We start from the raw sequence: 16,884 nt of genomic DNA on the forward strand, positions 1-16,884 counted from the left end.
CAGTAGTGAGCCGAGCCGCAACAACCACACCATCACCACCGACACACCACTCTCGCCCACGCCCACGCTGAAGCCGACCGACGACGACGCAGAGGCAGACGACGACGTCTGTGGCGGCCAAGCCGACAATCAACCGCGGGGCAACGTCGTCGATGCGCAGGACCGAAACCAGAATCAATGGCTCGGGCCAAGACAAGAGGCTGCCGGGCGTCGACAACAGGAGAGCGTGGACGGCCGTGAGCGAACGAAGCAGTGCAAGAACCGGAGGAGGAAGGAGCTGAGGCGACAGATGATGAAGGAGACGAAGGAGGAGAGAGCATCGATCAGCGCCGCGACGGCGGTGGAGAGCGGATCGCGGGTGGTGTCCCTCGCGGCCTACGAGTGGGTGCGCATCGAGTCGCGCGGCGTGCTCTGGGTCGAGGAGGGACCCGCCCGGCTGGTCCTCCGCCCCGGCGAACGAATCACCAGCGGACCCCATCAGCGGCTCGACCTGCCCACCGCTGCCGTCACGCCCTTCTTTTGGAGCGGCTCGGGTGTGCTGTGCGTGTAGTTTAGTGTAAATAAAAGAAATCACTTGTGCAAAGCTGATGAGCGAGTCAGGCCAGGGGGTCGAAGGGGAGTACGCCGCGGCAGTGGCGGGCACCGCAGTGGCACTGCCTCGTGGCTGGTGCGTCGGCAGCCTGAGTCGATCCGTGGCCGTAGTCATACGTCAGCTCCTCGCCCGCCGCCACATCACGACATACAAAGAAGGCCAGTCTGGCATAGCGCGACGGCACCGCACAGTCAGCGCCTCAGGCAGTGGGGAGAACACATGAACGCGTGCGGGGGGGGGGGTGAGGCGCGCACCGGGGAATGAGCGAACCGACGCGAACGAGGAAGAGCAACATGTTAGGGTCGCACGAGTGGTTGAAGAACCGCGACACGTTGCCCAACCGCGTGCCATCGATGTTGGTGCGTAGCGTCGCTCCTCGCGCCGGTCTGTGCGTGTGTGCGTGCGTGTGCGGTGCGTAAGCGCGTGTTGAAAATCATCGACGGGAAGCACAGCGCGTACATGAACTCGCGCACGACAAGGAGGTAGTTGAGACCCGCCCGGTCGTATTCGTCTCGCCACCGTCGCTGCGCCTCCTCGGTGGAGACCACCTCGCCCGCATACTCGCTCACGAATTGGCCTGCAATCGATCAATCAGCTCTAGCCGGCTGCTGCGCATGAGCCGTACCGAGGGGGGCAAGGCAACACAAACAGCTCACCTCACCTTTCCTGACGGGGCTGAGCACCCGCACGGACCAGCCCTTGGTCGCCGACATGAACACCTCCAGCGGCAGCGTTATGCCTGCAGGAGTAAAAACACCGGTGAGAGACGAACAGCGAGAAGAGTTGAGATCGCGGTGGTACACACGACACGCACCTTTCTGCACGACCCTCGACGCGCAATCGGCGCTGCAGCCGCACCGGCTGTGACACTCGAACAGCGGCCGGTCTGTCGGTTGGGGCCTGGTCGTCGCCGTTGTTGCTGTGGTGGCGGCGGCGGCATCCGTGTCATGTGCCTCCTCGCTCACGTCTTCACGTTGGCTGGTGGTGTGCGTGACGTCGCAGCGCTCGAGCTCAGGGAAATAGTCGGGCAGGAGCCGATGTGAGGACGGGTCGTAGGCCACACGACCGCCCATTCGGGCCAGGCACGCACAACCGTCGCTGATCTGGCTTCGTCTCTGTCGTTTGCTCTTCTTCACACCTCGCCCATCCCGTCCACTCTCGGTTTCCTCTTCTGTTGCTTCACTTGAAGTGGCGTCGTCTTCATCTGTTGTGGTCCGCCTTCTCTTTCGTTTTGTTGGCTCTGCATCGGCCCTGTGGTCCTCGTCTGCGCCACTCGAGCGAGCGCAGTGGTCGTGCACACAGGTGCAGCCCTCATAGATTTCGTAGCGCTCTGTCTGCACCCCTTGCCACGCACCTCGCTGTCAGGCGAGCATGGGGCACCGCATATTGAGGTGAAGAGGAGTCTGACCTGGTCCCGCCACGCATTCCCTAATGTACTGCAGACGTGCAAAATCAATCTCTTCTGTCTGCTTCTTTCAAATGAGTGAGATCCAATTACCTCGAACGGAGGATCGAAGCACGCCTCAGGAGGTCCCACGCAGCGGATGGCCAGTGCCTCCGCCCCTCGACTCACGTCCTCCATCTCTCTTTTTTTTAAAATCTGTTTATTTCTTTCTTGCTTTTTTTCTGGTCACGCCCACAATGGCGCTGTACCCGCGCCGGCTGGCCGACTTAGAGGTCGCCCTTCGGCTTCATCAGGGCAGAGAGGAAGCGCACAATGGAAACGGGTGCTACTTCGTATTCATTTGAGCACAGATCGACCCCGCACCCTCCGCGGTCGCTACTCTCGTTTTTGTTTTTGTTTTTGTTTTTGTTTTTGTGCGTCATGACAGTGTTGATGTAGCTGAGTAGAGCGAACCACAAACATCATCCTCACCATCATCATCAACAGCGCGCGCGAGAACACTCATTGAATGCGTTCCAAACGCACTTCTTTGCGTCAGGCGGTGGTACGTGAGGCAGGAGAGGCTTCACCAGTCCTCGTCCATGGCTGCCGCGGCGGGGCTGGACGGGCTGGCGTCGTCGGCCTTGCGTGCGGCCTGTTGCCGGAGGGGAACGAGCAGAGTCTTCTCGAACAGACGCACATAGTCCCTCAACGACGTCTTTTCGTACTGCCGCAGTCCTGGAGTTGAAAGAGAGACGTGCACGACCGTTGTTGGGTTAGATTGGGGACGAGGAGTTGGCACTAGTAGACCAGTCTTACCCTTCTTGCCTCGCAGAGGCGAGTCGGTAGCATTCCTCTTGTCGAACTGGTCGATCTCGGAGAGAAGCGTTTCGACGGTGGGCACCGCCTGAGGATCAAAGTCGTCGCACTGGTCCGGGTCGATCGGTACGCACACCCGGTCTGGCAGCAGTCACCCAACAGCGTGAGTTATGGTGGATGGACCCAAACGCACAGTAAAGACTGCGACTGACAGAAACAATAGCAAGCAAAGAGGCTAGCCAAGATCGTACGAGTGCCGGGGTGGACGCAAAACGGCGACTTGAGCAAGTGGTGGAGGTGCTTGGACACCTGGATATCCAACCGCGGGTAGGTGCATGTGAACACGATGTCGTACACGGGGTTGCTGTTTCGCAGATGGCCCTTCTCCTGCATTGGGCGAGCGTTTGTTTGAAATCAGTCCGTTGACACCGATCAGCCAAACGCGGGGAAGCTCCAGGTGAACGTACGATGGCTTGGTTGACCGCCACAAAGAATTGGTCCCATCGCTCACGTGGCGTGAGCTCCTCGTCCTCTTGCCAAGCCTTGGCAATCGTGTCGCGCAAGTTGTTGGGCAACGTGCTGAGGACCACGTTCCAGCCGTCCTCGTTTTCGAACAGGTGGGCAGGGAACACCGTATTCTCGAAGTAGTCCAATAGAACTTCGTCATAGGCTTGCCTGCAATGGAAGAAATGGATACAGTAAGACTTGCCACCTAGCCCACTGATGACAAAGGAAGAGAAGAGGATGATGGTGAGAAGGAGCGAACTTGAGCGTGGGGTGGAGGTTGGGTGGCATGTTGATGAAGGAAAACTTGTCGCTCTGCTTCCTCTGACCAGCAACGCTAATGTACTCTACCACAGCGGACCTAGGTATTCACAGAAGAGGTGAGGAAAGATTAAGGCAAATCACCACATATTGGGGGGGGGGCTACCTTTCTTCCACGGAAAGCTTTCTGGCGCGGGGATCGCACACCCAGCAATGCACACCACGTCGACCAGAGTACACCCAAAGGATGATTTCAAAGCCAAAGTCCTCTGATATCTAATGGTGTGAGAAGAGTGGACCGTGGCCAGATTTCAAACCGGAAAAAGAGAAAGCGAAGACGCACCACGGAGGATCCTATCCACGACCTTGATGGCGACATTCATGAGGGGCCAGCACTTGCCGCAGATGTCAGCACCTGGCACCCAACACATAACGGCGGACACGAAGAGTTTAGGCTCGATAGAAGCGTGATGAAAACGGATCGTGGCTTACCTTTGCAGCATCGCCTCACGTCGTCGTAGTCAGATATATCGATATCGAACACAAGCTCCTTTTCTTGCGGCACGGCCCTCTTGGTGGCAACGAGTACTTTGTCTTTGGGCTGCAGATCACCATCACGTTGAGCGAACACGCATCGATGTAGTAAGGACAGGAGGGTCGCACCTCCTGTGAGAACACTGCGCCGAGATCAATCCTGCGCGGGCACTCCCTCTGCAAGCCGTCTTGGAACTGCATCGGCGCGTTTGGTAAGCCAATGCAATGCAGCAACGGAAGGAAGCGTGCATAGGCGAGGTAGGTACCTCCTTGGCGTTGGCGTAAGTGTTGTAACGCGAGTAGGTCGTCTCCCCGTTGCCGATCTCAATTTCATAGGAGAACTCGCGAAGAGCAAGGTTAGCCCCGTTCGGTGCTGTCGAAGGACAAGAGGGTTAGCCGTTATTATTAGCTTGCTCTTTTCAAAGCTTGTGTGAATCGTACCCAACATCTCGCATATTTGCTTCACAGGGAACAGAGAACCTAGGCGAAGGAACGATTTAGCAATGCTTCAAAGAAATGCGGGGGTGAATGGTGCGTACCCCAGTAGGTCTTGAGCAGGAATCGGAAATCGAAGGCAGCAAACGGATTCACCTCCGCGGCCGACTGCTTGGAGTCCTCCTCCAGCTGTTTAGTTTTCTTGTGCGGTGGGCTTTGGCTCATCTTCCTTGCTTGTTTGTGGGTGACAAATTGGATGTGTCCTCCTGTTTCCTCTTCCCGCCAAAACTTCGCGCCAAAAGCTTCGAGCAAAGCGGAGGAAGGCCAAGAGCAAAAAGGGATTGCCAGGACCGGGAATTGAACCCGGGTTGTTGGTACCACAAACCAATGTACTACCACTATACTATCCCAGCTTGCATATCCGATTTTTGCTACTTATCTAGACAGATGCGACAGCCCCTGCCCTTGTGCCCTTGCTCCATCTACAATCACTGCTGCGCTTACTGGGCATTTCCAGTGCCCTAAGTTATGGTGAGAAGAGAGTTTGATTATTGCCGATTTACATCCCTCCCATCATCATTCGCTGCTGGTGATCCATGTACTCCACCACCTTCTGGTCCAACCTCTCGGGATCTTGGAAGTGCGGGAATCTTCGCATGGCCCACACCGTGACGCCGAAGAGGACGATGACCTTGCCGCAATTCCACAACTGGTAGCGAGTTCGCTTGTCCTTCCACACAAGCTCCACAAGATACTGCGAGAGCGTGATCTCCTCTTCGTCTTCATCTTCATCGTATTCGCCCTCTCCATCATCGGCGTGGTCCGGCGCGGTGCCGTGCAGGTGATCTTCGTCATCCGCTCCCATTAGGCTGATTCTCGCGCTCATTTTCGTTCGAGGTGTAGTGCTGCCGGATGATTTTTGCACTAAAATCTGCGCTACGCGTGATAGGATCGATGTGTTGATGTGATTTCGTTCCGCCACGAACCTTCGGTCTTTCCCTTCGAGGAAATAGCGCACGATCTCTGCACGGCCCAAGCAGCTTTAGAAGCATCTAAGAAATGTGAGCTGGTTGACATTTTTAAAAAGTAAAAAGTTGTTTTAAAAATTCTTTCTTTCTTCCGCTTTTCCATCTCGTCTGCATCGTGGAAAGAGGAGATTCTACGGCGGGTAGAGTTCCTTCTGATCCATCTTGTTGCTGGAGAATCGATCATGGGAAAGAAGAAGTGGAGCACGACGGCAGATACCAAATCGCAGGCCCGTATCGAAAATGAAGCTAAATCGCCGGCCGAGGATGAGATGAAGTTCAAATCGGCTGCTGGCACGAACGTTGCCGACGGCATCGCCACCGCGGAACCCCCTGCCCCCGCTGGAGGCAAGAAGGCCCGCGAGCCTAAGAGAACAAAAATCTTCCTTCGAAACCTGTCAGAGGATACTACCTCCATGGTTTGATTCCGTTCCCTTTCATTTTTTAGATTCACACAATTAATTGATCAATAATAGGATTTGGAGGAGCTTTTCAGCGACGTCGGTCCCATCCGTCGTGCCTTCGTGATCACCAAGAAGGGCGAACGCAAGTGCTCCGGACAGGGCTATGTGCAGTTGTACGTGGCACTCTGCTCCGTTACTAAACGTTGAACTCCACTTCTTCTCCCCTTTTTCTGTTTTGGCGGTCCTGTTTGAATGCACCGTCGCTGCCTCGTTCGCTGACTCTCTGCGCCGAACGTGGCGTGTGCTGTGTGGCATTGCTCAGCGTCATGGAGTCTGATGCTGCGGCAGCGGTGCGCCAGTACTCAGGCAAGCCATTCAAGGGCAGCAGAGTCCTCATCGAAGTTGCCAAGCCTCGTGTGCGCGATGAAAAGGAAAAGAGACAGCCAAAGAGTAAGTGACCCTGCCGTCTCTCTCTCTGTGTGTGTGACCTGATTTTCATCATCTCAATTCTGTGTTCCAGAGCCCGTAGAGGAAGTGAAGCAGGAGGACCAAGACGATGAGGGTGCCCTGAAGGACGATGGTTACGACATCACCAAGGAGGACGAAATCGGCAAGAACGAGCCCAAGCCCGTCCCCACGCCTGTCGCCAAGCCCATTGCCAAGCCCGTCGCCAAGCCCGCGCCCCCACCGAAGCGGGAGCAGCGAAAGCCCGCCCCCGCTCCGCTTCCCAAGCGCGAGCCGCCTCCCAAAGTGTACGTAGCTATTGGGCCATGCCTGTTTTTTTTCTTCGTGGTGTCACTAACGCTGATGTGTCGTGTGTGCCTCCACAGTGAAAAGAAGGTGGTGATCGTGAGCGGTCTGCCCACGTCGGTCGACGAAAAGGCGCTGGAGAAGGTGCTGAGGAAGTATGGCCCGATTACCAGCATCACCTACCCTCTCGGCAAGGAGAACACCGTCATCGGTAAACTCAACCACTCTCTCCGCCACGCATTTTAACTATCGGCTCCGCTTAGCACTGGCTCACGTTCTGCTTCTTCCTCCTCCTCCTACTTGCAGCTCACGTGGAGTTCAAGGACGCCAAGTTTGCCGAGCGGGCCTCCAAGAAGTGCGTGAACGTGCCTCTGGGAGACCGCACGATCTCTGCTTCATTCAAGCCGGAGAAGAGGGACGGCCGTCTCATCATCCGCAACCTGCCGTTCCAGGTACTCTCATCGCGACCCCTTCATCCGCCCCACCTCAAACTTATGTGATCGACGTCTTAATCATGGGCCTCGCGATATTCGTTGCCGCTTCTGCTCGCAGGCCACCGAGGCTGATCTGAGCGAGAAGTTCGCCGCCCACGGCAAGCTCGTCGACGTGATCATTCCCAAGTACGCTCCCTCCGCCCGCCTGTTGCCATCTCATCTCATCTCATCTCATCTTACCGTCGGACCACTTACCCTTCTGCTTCTTTTTTTCGTCGCGTGCCATCGTCGCAGGAACAAGGAAACCGGCAATCCCCGCGGTTTTGGATTCGTCGAGTTCTTCACGAAGGAGGAAGCGGCCAATGCGCTCGAGAAAGTGAACGCACAGCCGATCCGAGGTACGTTGCGACTATGGGTTTCATCTTAACCCTAAACGCTCCGTTCTAACACGAGTTGTGTTGTGTGTGTGTTTTAATATGAAGGTCGCCGGGTCGCTGTGGATTGGTGTTTGGCGAGGGAGAGCTACCTGAAGCACGTCATTGAAGAAGAGGTCAAGGCCAAGTCGGACAAGAAGGACGGCGAGAAAAAGAAGGCCGTCAAGAAGGAAGAGGTCGACGAGGAGGACCAGAAGACGAAGAAGCCGAAGGTGGAAAACTTGGACGAAGATGAGAGCGATGAAGACGGCGACAGTGAAAGCGATGAAGACGACGACGACGACGACAACAGTGAAGATATGGATGAAAGCGCCGACAGTGACGACAGCGAGGAAGAGGGAAGCGAGGACGACGATGACGAAGAGCTGGATAGCGATGCTATGGTCGAAGTGAAGCAAGAGAAGGAGGACGATGACGATACCGTCCCCGTGAAGAGCGAGGCTCGTGCCGATAAACCACAAAAGCCCAAGACAAAGTGTACGTGTGCCCTTCCGCGGGCCATTGCATTGTGTTGGTGATCACGTCAGCCTGCTTGCCTTGTTCACACACATTTCTGTTTCTGACCTTCAGCTGCTGAGGTGGAAGCGGGAACGACCCTCTTCATTCGCAACCTGCCCTTCGGCGCCACCGTGCAAGACCTGCGTGCCAAGTTTGCCGAGTTTGGCCGTATTCGATACTGTGCCCTGGTGAAGGACAAGGTGACCGGCATGGCCCGTGGCTCGGCCTTCCTCCAGTTCGCCGAGAAGGCTTCCGCCGACTCCCTGCTCGCTCAGGGTACCCTTTCTTTCTCTTTCTCTGCGTGCCTTCACTGTTTAATCCTTTTATTTGGTCTTTTATTTATTTATTTATTTATTTATGATTACAGTTGCACTGTTTGCGAGTCAGTTCGCGGCTGCGGCCGCTGCTGAACCGCAAGCGGCGACCACCACCAGTTCGACTACGACCTCCACGCCGTCGGCCTCGCAGCCCAAGGCCGTGCTGTCCGCCACCGTGGGCAAGAGCGGCATCTTCATGGAGGGCCGCGAATTGCAGATCGACAGAGCTGTGGACAAGGGCACCGCGAACCAATTCACCACCGCAACAAAGAAGGAGACCGAGGAGCGCGACAAGCGTAATCTCTATCTGGCGACCGAAGGATGTACGTCTTGCTCCGTGTGTGTGTGTGTGTGTGTGTGTGTTCGCCACTCACACGCACTACGCGAGAACAGATATTTCGCCCGAGATGGGCGAGCAGATGGGGCTCAGCAAGATGGAGATCGCACGGAGAGATGAAGCCATGCGGGCCAAGAAGCAGAAGCTCAAGTAAGCGCCCCCCCCCCATAACTCCATCGCCATCTCTACATGCTCGCTGCCCGGCAGCCGCCTAACTGCCCCCCCTTTGTTTTTTCGCTCCGACGCAGGAATCCCAACTTCTTCGTATCGAAGACGCGTCTGTCGGTGCGCAATCTGCCCAAGAGCGTGACCGACAAGCAGCTGAAGAAGCTCTTCCTCGATGCCGTGGCCACTGCACCCGCCGCTGCCGAGCCGGGCTTCAAGAAGGACGTCCGCATCAAGCAGGTGAAAATCGTGATGGGCGAGAACGAGCGATCGAAGGGCTTCGGTTTCGTCGAGTTCGAGGACCACGACCACGCGCTGATCGGTCTGCGCGAGGTCAACAACAGCCCCAAGTATTTTGGCGAGAAGCGGCGCCTGCTGGTGGAGTTTGCTCTCGAGGACAAGCGGGTGGTGGAGGGCCGGCAGAAGCGACTGCAGCTCCAGCAGGTCAAGCAGAAGAAGCTCCGCGCGCTCGATGAGCAGGAGGCCCGCGACGGAACCGCCAAGCGGAAGCCCGCGGCGCAGGCGCAGGCGCAGCAGCAGAAGGGCGGCAACAAGAAGGCCCCGAACAGCGCTGCCTCGCCACAGAAGCCGAAGCCACAGCCACAGCAGCCGGCCGGCCAGAAGCGAAAGAGGGAGGACAGCAACAACGGCAGCGGCAACAACAAGAAGGCTGCGGTCAAGAATGACAACAAGGCGGGCAAGGAGGGAGCGCGCCAGCAGAAGAAGCAGAAGGTGGCGCCGCCGCAGCAGCAGCAGGACGAGAAGAGCCAGCCGCAGCGGAAGAGGGCGCGAGAGGTCGAGGCTGACGCTCTGCCAGCGCTGAGCAGGAAGGCGCGTGCCGCCGTCAAGAAGAGGAAGGACATCGATGCCCTCGACTCCATGGGTACCTTGTCCTCTCCACTCGTTGTGCATGCATGCGGTGTGCGTGCTTGCTGTGGGCTGTAGCTAACTGAGGGACCAACAGTGACCCAGTACAAGGAGCGTCTCTTTGCCTCTCCAGTCGCCAAGGAAGCCACGAAGAGATGGTTCGAATAAGGAACGTCAGCCCCCCAACGTTCTTCTTCCCCATGTTCGTGGCCACACAACACCGTCTTCTTCAAAACAAACACATAAGCGGATTTTCCAATCATGTAAGCATTCCTCACCTCATTGAGCTTGGCTAAGCAATCGAGCGCGGGGCAGATTCGCTGCTGTCAGACTCGCCAGACTGTGGTGGTCGTTCTCGACGTGGCGGGCGCACACTCGCCAACGTTGAGCAGAGGGCACAGGTCGAGTTTGTTGAAGCCCAGGACGAGGCCACCGGTGGCGATCGGCTCGATGTCCTTCGCTTTGGCCGGGACCAGCTCCGCCGAGCGAGCGTCATCGAGCACTGCGCGGTCCAGCTTGGCCTCGGACAGGTCCGCGCCGGAAAGCACGGCACCCCTGAGGTCGGCGTTCGTCAGGTCTGCACGTCGGCAATCTGCGTCCGTGAGGTCTACGCCAGACAGCACCGCTCCTGTTGTGTGTCGTGTGAGTCGCGTTTCGTGTGCGTCGTGCGTCGTGTGTGTCGTGCGTTGTGTGTCGTAGTGTGTCAGCAGCGCAAGTGAATGTGCGCCACAGCAGGGAATGGTTGCGCACCAGAGAGATTGGCGTCGCGCAGGCAACACTCGACCAGGCAGGCGCCGTTCAGCTTGGCGTGGCGGAGGTCGACGCCGGTCAGGTCGCACCGGTGGAAGTTGGCGCGTCGCAGGTGCATCGCGTGGAAGTCGAAGCCGCGCAGGTCGCACCCGTTGAACTTGAGCCCGCCGTGAGGCGGTCGGTTGACGAGGTCCAGAAACTGCGCGTTCGTCACCTTGACCCACCCCACCTTCCTCCTACTCTTTCCTCGCCTCTTCTTCTTCTGTTGTTTTTGCTTCTCATTATCTACTTCTTCTTCATGCTTCGCCTGCAGCTCCAGCTCGCTCGTAAGCTGGTCCAGTCCGTAGTGCACCGCCTCCAATATCAAGGTCTTCCTCTGGGCCGCGTCGTGCACCAGCGGCACGACCCCGGTGCGCAGCCACTGAAGGATGTGGGCGAAGGCCTGCGGGTCTCGGTCGATGAACACTGCGCCGTCGTCATCCACGGTTTCGTCGAGGTCCTGCCGGCCGTAGAAGAGGGCGGCGAGCACGGAATCGCCCAGGGTGGAGAGGGTGGTGGTGAACCGGGTGCCGCCGACGTCGAGGACCACCCGGCCTTGGGCCGCTTCGCGCTGGGCGTCGGCGAACCGCTGCCGCTCGGCCAGGCGGCGCTTGAGCCGCCGCAGCTTGCGGCGGGTGGCCCTGATCGCGCGCTCGTGCTCCTCCTGGTCTTCGGCCATGATCAGGCCAAGCTCCTGCCAGAACGCCTGCTTGCGCGCCAGTTCGACCTCGAGCAGCGCGTTGTGTTGCTCCAGCTCCTTGCACTGTCGCGTCAGGTCAGCCACCATCGATGTGACCTCTTCCATCCTGCATGTACACCGACAACAAGCCAACACTGGGTTAGTTCGAACTAAACACTGCACACACTGCAGGAGTCGGCGACGCACTTGGTGTCCACTGATGAGTGAGCGAGATCGTGGGGTCTACTGAACATGGGCGCAAGGGTGCAAACGGGACTGGATGTGCTTGTTCGAGCAAAGGCGTGGTTTTGTTCGGGTCGGGTGACGAGCTGGACAGGCGACCAGGCGCTGTTGAGCAGAAACGCAGCTGCTGCCGCCATCCAAGTGCAGGCCACCCCATCAGGAAAACTCGGCGAAGGCTTACCCACCCCAGGTGATGAGTTCGCACGCACCCGGCCGTGGCTTGCAACTTCGTCTTCCCAGCTTCGTGATCCCCTGTTCGCTCCGTAGAACGCACCACCTGCCGAATACAAGGTAGGCAACTCGTCGACTGGTGCTGAGTGTCGACTGGGACGGGTTCAGAGACAGGTTTGGGTTGGCTCAATACGGCGGTGAAGTCCGACCATGGCCGACTACGCGCGTTACATTCACGAAGAACACAAATTTAATAATTACCATTAGTTTGTAAATCAAATTACCTAGAGTGAGGATGGTGTGGAAGGCAACCAAAGCATCGGGCAAATCTCCCTTCCCTGCCTCGGGCCATTCCATTACGGCCAGGGACAAGCAGGTCTATGTCTTCGCTGGCAACACCAACAAGACGACACACGCCAATCTCTTCATTCTCAACACAGGTATGCACATTACCCCCCCTCTCACTCTTTGGAATCGAACATGTCCATTTCGTATCGATCACTTGCGGGCACTCTTCGAGTCTAAATGCGACGATGGGGTGAAGGTGGTTTGAAGACGTGGACCGACGGAGCGACGAGGGGCCAGGGACCCACGGAGCGACAGGACCACAGCTCCACTATCATCCAGAACAATAACAAGGACCACCTCTTCATCTTCGGCGGCAAGGACAAGACACACAACTACAACGAGGTCTTCCTTCTCAATGCCGGTACGACCTTAGGCAGACGCCTGAAGGGCTTGCTACACCGGTCGTCGTTACTCACGTTGCCGCGTTCTTTCGTGCACTTTCCTTCTTCTTCTTCTACGCGCGCAGACACGTTGGCGTGGTCGCGCCCTCGATGCACGGGCACGACGCCGCTGCCGCGCTCTGCCCACTCGGCGGTGCCGCTCGGCCCCAACAAGATTCTCCTGTTCGGCGGCAAGTACCTCAGCCGTCCCCTGAACGATCTCTACCTCTTCGTCAACGGTACGACACACGCACCACCGCACGCGCATCACCGCACACGCATCACCGGACCCCATGTCACAAGGACACGCAGTCAAATCTGACACTTGCGAACCACTCAGAGAGGACCAAGAACGACTGGAGCATCATCAAGACGCAGGGCACGCCGCCCAGCCCGCGCTTCAGCCATGCCGCGGCCATGTGGAAGCACTACATGGTCGTGTTCGGCGGATCCGATGGCAAGAACATCTACTCCGACGTTCACCTCCTTGACACCAGTACCGCTTACCCCATGCCACAGTTCTCTCGCTACACCCGAGTGTTTGTTGTGTCGTGTGCGTAGCTGACGTCGGGCATGACGCGCCGCAATTGCCACGTGGATCATCCCACACAGACACCTGGACGTGGACCCAGCCCCAGGTGAACGGGTGGATCGCTCCTCGTACCGCCTTCGGCGCCGCTATCGCCGAGAACAAGCTCTACGTATTCGGCGGCCAGAGCGCGCACGGCGCACTCAACGATCTCCACTACCTCGACCTCGGTGAGTTGACACTTTCTCCCCAGCGGCAGCGCCAGCGTTTCGCTTGAGCTCGCGGGACTGACCCTCGTTTGATGTTTCTATAAATGCCGCCAATGCATGCTACACAGACGAGATGCAGTGGTGCGGCTGCGACAACGACGTGCTGGGCGAGCAGCCTCCTCCGTCTGTGGGCCACCAGCTTGCGCTCGTCGGCAAGACCCTGCTCTACTCTGTGGGCGGCGATGCTGACCTCTACGTGATCGACATCAGTACCGCTTCCCTGCCGCCACCACGCCTCCATTCCTTCACAAGGAGCCCCGGAAGTTCTGACTTGCGCGCGTGTTCCCTTTCCCACGCACAGAGGCGTTCGTGCCGGTGGCTGTCACCGAATCCGGTCCCACCACTGTGCCGTTCGGCAAGGGCGCGGCAGCCTCCAGCTCGAGCTCGAGCTCCAGCTCCTCGTCATCCGCCGAGTCCGCGCCGGCTGCCGCCGAACCCGAACCGGTATCTATCTTGCCTGGCTTGGCTTTCTTTTCTCCGTCTCATGTCGGCCAAGTGCGCCGAATTCGCGTTCGTTCCCTCACGCCGCAATATGGGGCTAGGTCACCAAGCCCGCCACCGCGCCGGCGCCTGTCGCCACTCCTGCTCCCGCACCCACGCAGGCAGCTCCGGCCGTGTCCGCACCGGCGCCGGCTAAGGCGACGCCAGTGGCCACGACTGCCGCCGCCGCCGCTCCTGCTGGTTCGGCGTCACCCGCGACGCCCAGGGCTAGCACCACCGCCGCCACGAGCAGCAGCAGCGCCAACAGCGGAGCGAGCGGCGCCGTCCTCGCGAGCCTGGCCAAGGTGGTCGAGGAGCGAAGCGCCGAGCTCACCGAGGTCAAGAAGAAGCTGGCCGAGAAGGAGCAGGAGGCTGCCGCCAAGGCCAAGGAGGCCGACGAGTTCCGAGCCCAGGTAAGACACCCCTTCGGCGTACCGGCCAACTTCTTCTGATCAAAGCGTATTACTGAAAAATGCCCTCCCCCCGCCGGTGGTAAATAGCTGGAAGACCTGAAGAAGCGCAGCGAGGGCCAGAACGTTGTGGCCCAGGCGAGAGACCAGGAGCTCGACGATGCGCGCAAAGCCGCCGCCGAAGCCCAGACGCGTCTCACCCAGGAGCAGGAGAGGCGCCAGGCGCTCACCAAGGAGAAGGTACCCAACGCGGCGCCTCGCAAGTGATCATTTACAGGAACGCACGCATTAACCACGTTTTGTCTCAATGTCGCCAGGCCGATTTGGAGTCACAGCTGCGCGCCAAGGCTCGCGCTGCCGAGTCTGCCGAGCAGACAGCCAAGGAGGCCGCTGCCGCCAAGGCCGAGCTGACGACCGAGAATCAGACCCTCCTCGCCCAGCTGCAGACCAAGAGCGAGGCGCTGGAGCTGGCCACGCTCAAGACCGCCGAGCAGGCGCAGGCCCAGGAGGGCCAGGCCGACGAGGAGAGGCAGAAGCTGCAGCAGGAGATCGCCACCCTCCGCGCCGAATCCGGGAACAAGGCCCGCCAGGCTCAGACCGAGAGCGAAAAGGCGCGCCACCTCGCCGAGCAGCTCGAAGCCGCCAAGAAGTGTACGCTCTCTTCGCGTTGCATGGGCACTCAAGCTTTGCTTTGATGGTTGGCTGACCAAGCTTGGCCTTCTCTTTCTTGCGTGCAGCCCTCTCCGATGCGCAGACCCGGTTGGAGGAGCAGACGGAGAAGGCCTCGTCGCTCGGACAGCAGGTGGAGGCCCTCACCGATGAGGTCGGAGGCGTGAAGGTTGCCCTCGCCGAGGCGCAGGCCCGCAGGGACGCCGCCGAGTCGCGTCAGGCCCTCCTCGAGAAGGCCGTGGGCGACCGCGACGGCGAGCAGGCCAAGGCCGCCGACAGCCTCAAGCAGGAGGTGCTCACCGTCGCCACCTTTAAGCTTGTTGAGCTTCAAGCCTGACGTTTTTTTCAAATTCCTCTCGCAGCTTGCGGAGGCCCAACAGCGCGCCAATGTCAGCCAGCAGCGCGTCGCCGAGCTGGAGACGGAGGTCAAGTCGCTCAACGGCCTCATTGCCTCGCTCACCACCTCGGAGGCGTCCACTCGCTCGCAAGTGGCCGCGCTGCAGCAGGAGACCGACAAGAGCAACGCCACCATCGTCCAGCTGCAGAAGGACAAGGCCGCCCTGCAGGCCGACCTCGAGAAGGCCCGCACGGCTGCCGCCAGCGCTGCCGCCGTCGACAACAGCGGTACCTCTCTCCCTGTGAACGCAATTGCGTGCGCCGCCTTGACCTAACGCTTCTTCTGTTTGCGTTCATCGCAGCCGAAATCAAGCGTCTGCAGGCCGAGGTGACCTCGCTCGAGGGCGAGCTCGCCAACGACAGGAAGAAGCTGGAGAACGAGACCGCCAAGAGGGAGGAAGTCGAGCGGAGGCTGGCCGAGGCCAGGTCTGGCCAGTCCCCAACGGAGCTGCAGGCCAAGTTGGAGGAGTACCAGAGGCTCCTGGACGAAAAGTCTGCGCAGGTAAAGCGCGCTGGCCTCTATTTCATTATTTTTTGAGGAGTGATTAATGACAGTTCGTTCTTTTCACAACAGATCGAACGTCTTGAGGGCGAGGTCGAGCAGTGGATGGTCGCCTCGGAGCAGCTGCAGAAGCTGGGCGAGGAGGCCGTGGCCGAAGTGTCCGAGGAGGCTGAGTCGCTGAGGGAGGAGGTCATCACTCTCACTCAGAAGTACGAGGAGGAGGTGCACAGGCGCAGGGAGGTTGAGGCCGAGCTCGCGCAACGTACGCTACGTCCCACTCGCTTACGCGCCGGAAGCGCACCCCGGCCCTAAGCTTCTTTTCTTCTTCTTTCCAACAGATATTGCCGAGTCCGAGAAGAAGCTGGGCGAGCTCGACGCTGTTCTGGGTCGCCTCATGAACATCGGCAAGTGAAGTGGAGGTCCCTTGTGATCGTGTGCGGTGCGCCACTCCGTTGTTGCTCAAGCCACCGCACCCTCCCCCGCCCCCGTTGTGTAGTGCCACTTGACTCTCTGGCGTGGGCCAAGGTGAGGTAAACACAGTGAGCTCTGTATTTCTTTCCAGCCCTCCTCTTCCCTGCCTTGTTCTTTCGCGGGCACGCTGCACCTCCTCCTCGTGGTCACGGAGCCTTTTCTTTGTCGTCTTCCCCTTTTCAGATCCCGCGCCATCATCAGGGCTGAGAAGTCGACTTCTGTGATGGTGGTGTAGTTACCGCCGACCGTGAGATTACCGCCGAAGCACGCGCTCCCTTCCAGGTATACCAGAGAATGCCAAGCAGACAACCCTGAGAAGGCGAGCATATTTTAAATATTAAACACTTTTCCGCGTGTTCTCAAGTAGCCGTTGGCAATACGGACCCTCCTGGAAATTTCTCGGTTGTGAAAGGTATCAACAGGAAATTCGGCGTGGATCGAACAAAGCCAGTGTGCGATTGGTAGAGAAATCTCGTACGGCGGCAGTCAGCAGTAACTTTTCACTGTCCGCTTCCGCTTCAGTTTCGGTTCGTACCCATCGTCACTGCCACTGAAACCAACCGCCGCCTCACTGCTGCTTCGCCGCCATCACTCTCGGCTACTGCTGCTTCGAAATCGATTTCGACCCGCTTTCAAGCGTTCAATCGCGCTCTCCTAATTCCCTTGCGAGTGTTGGGCCTTGACGACACGCCGAGGAGGAAGGAGAACCCATCTCTTCACAGTACAAGGGTTCGGTCGATAGCGAACCGAACGCTGCTCGGCTCTCAGTAGCACAAACAGTCCTCCAT

The 16,884-nt window shown here is 58.6% G+C and overlaps 8 protein-coding genes across 8 annotated transcripts; 4 read left to right on the top strand and 4 right to left on the bottom strand.

Moving 5' to 3' along the window:
* Nucleotides 1-124: 124 nt before the first annotated feature.
* ACA1_320940 (uncharacterized protein) lies at nt 125-550 on the top strand (the record flags this gene model as incomplete). The annotated part of the gene is made up of 1 exon (XM_004336542.1): nt 125-550. A coding segment is annotated over one exon (426 nt), but the record flags the coding sequence as incomplete, so codon positions are not given.
* Nucleotides 551-596: 46 nt separating this feature from the next.
* Nucleotides 597-1,665, bottom strand: ACA1_320950 (SET domain containing protein; the record flags this gene model as incomplete). The annotated part of the gene is made up of 5 exons (XM_004336543.1): nt 597-756; nt 847-978; nt 1,052-1,169; nt 1,254-1,331; nt 1,407-1,665. 5 exons carry the CDS (start codon nt 1,663-1,665, stop codon nt 597-599), a joined length of 747 nt encoding a protein of 248 aa, XP_004336591.1.
* An 897-nt stretch (nt 1,666-2,562) lies between these two features.
* On the bottom strand, nt 2,563-4,754 carry ACA1_320960 (DNA primase small subunit; the record flags this gene model as incomplete). Its single annotated transcript, XM_004336544.1, has 11 exons — nt 2,563-2,714; nt 2,796-2,936; nt 3,047-3,182; nt 3,263-3,470; nt 3,562-3,660; nt 3,727-3,829; nt 3,904-3,975; nt 4,053-4,161; nt 4,224-4,289; nt 4,361-4,467; nt 4,634-4,754. The coding sequence occupies 11 exons, from the start codon at nt 4,752-4,754 to the stop codon at nt 2,563-2,565; spliced, it is 1,314 nt and encodes a 437-aa protein (XP_004336592.1).
* A 334-nt stretch (nt 4,755-5,088) lies between these two features.
* Nucleotides 5,089-5,415, bottom strand: ACA1_320970 (uncharacterized protein; the record flags this gene model as incomplete). Its single annotated transcript, XM_004336545.1, has 1 exon — nt 5,089-5,415. The coding sequence occupies one exon, from the start codon at nt 5,413-5,415 to the stop codon at nt 5,089-5,091; it is 327 nt and encodes a 108-aa protein (XP_004336593.1).
* A 411-nt stretch (nt 5,416-5,826) lies between these two features.
* ACA1_320980 (RNA recognition motif domain containing protein) lies at nt 5,827-9,928 on the top strand (the record flags this gene model as incomplete). The annotated part of the gene is made up of 14 exons (XM_004336546.1): nt 5,827-5,973; nt 6,031-6,131; nt 6,281-6,408; nt 6,479-6,710; nt 6,789-6,919; nt 7,015-7,160; nt 7,261-7,328; nt 7,437-7,540; nt 7,625-8,020; nt 8,147-8,350; nt 8,442-8,714; nt 8,785-8,878; nt 8,977-9,776; nt 9,858-9,928. 14 exons carry the CDS (start codon nt 5,827-5,829, stop codon nt 9,926-9,928), a joined length of 2,895 nt encoding a protein of 964 aa, XP_004336594.1.
* A 158-nt stretch (nt 9,929-10,086) lies between these two features.
* On the bottom strand, nt 10,087-11,354 carry ACA1_320990 (K+ channel tetramerization subfamily protein; the record flags this gene model as incomplete). Its single annotated transcript, XM_004336547.1, has 2 exons — nt 10,087-10,388; nt 10,511-11,354. 2 exons carry the CDS (start codon nt 11,352-11,354, stop codon nt 10,087-10,089), a joined length of 1,146 nt encoding a protein of 381 aa, XP_004336595.1.
* Nucleotides 11,355-11,937: 583 nt separating this feature from the next.
* ACA1_321000 (kelch repeatcontaining protein) lies at nt 11,938-13,176 on the top strand (the record flags this gene model as incomplete). The annotated part of the gene is made up of 5 exons (XM_004336548.1): nt 11,938-12,082; nt 12,187-12,351; nt 12,457-12,609; nt 12,711-12,866; nt 12,983-13,176. 5 exons carry the CDS (start codon nt 11,938-11,940, stop codon nt 13,174-13,176), a joined length of 813 nt encoding a protein of 270 aa, XP_004336596.1.
* A 65-nt stretch (nt 13,177-13,241) lies between these two features.
* ACA1_321010 (uncharacterized protein) lies at nt 13,242-16,037 on the top strand (the record flags this gene model as incomplete). The annotated part of the gene is made up of 11 exons (XM_004336549.1): nt 13,242-13,377; nt 13,470-13,612; nt 13,771-14,061; nt 14,149-14,298; nt 14,394-14,709; nt 14,796-14,896; nt 14,948-15,019; nt 15,090-15,351; nt 15,426-15,625; nt 15,698-15,887; nt 15,964-16,037. The coding sequence occupies 11 exons, from the start codon at nt 13,242-13,244 to the stop codon at nt 16,035-16,037; spliced, it is 1,935 nt and encodes a 644-aa protein (XP_004336597.1).
* Between the last annotated feature and the right edge of the window lie 847 nt (nt 16,038-16,884).

The sequence above is a fragment of the Acanthamoeba castellanii genome (genome assembly GCF_000313135.1).
Source record: "Acanthamoeba castellanii str. Neff unplaced genomic scaffold scf7180000084435, whole genome shotgun sequence".
NCBI classification, from domain to species: Eukaryota; Discosea; order Longamoebia; family Acanthamoebidae; genus Acanthamoeba; species Acanthamoeba castellanii.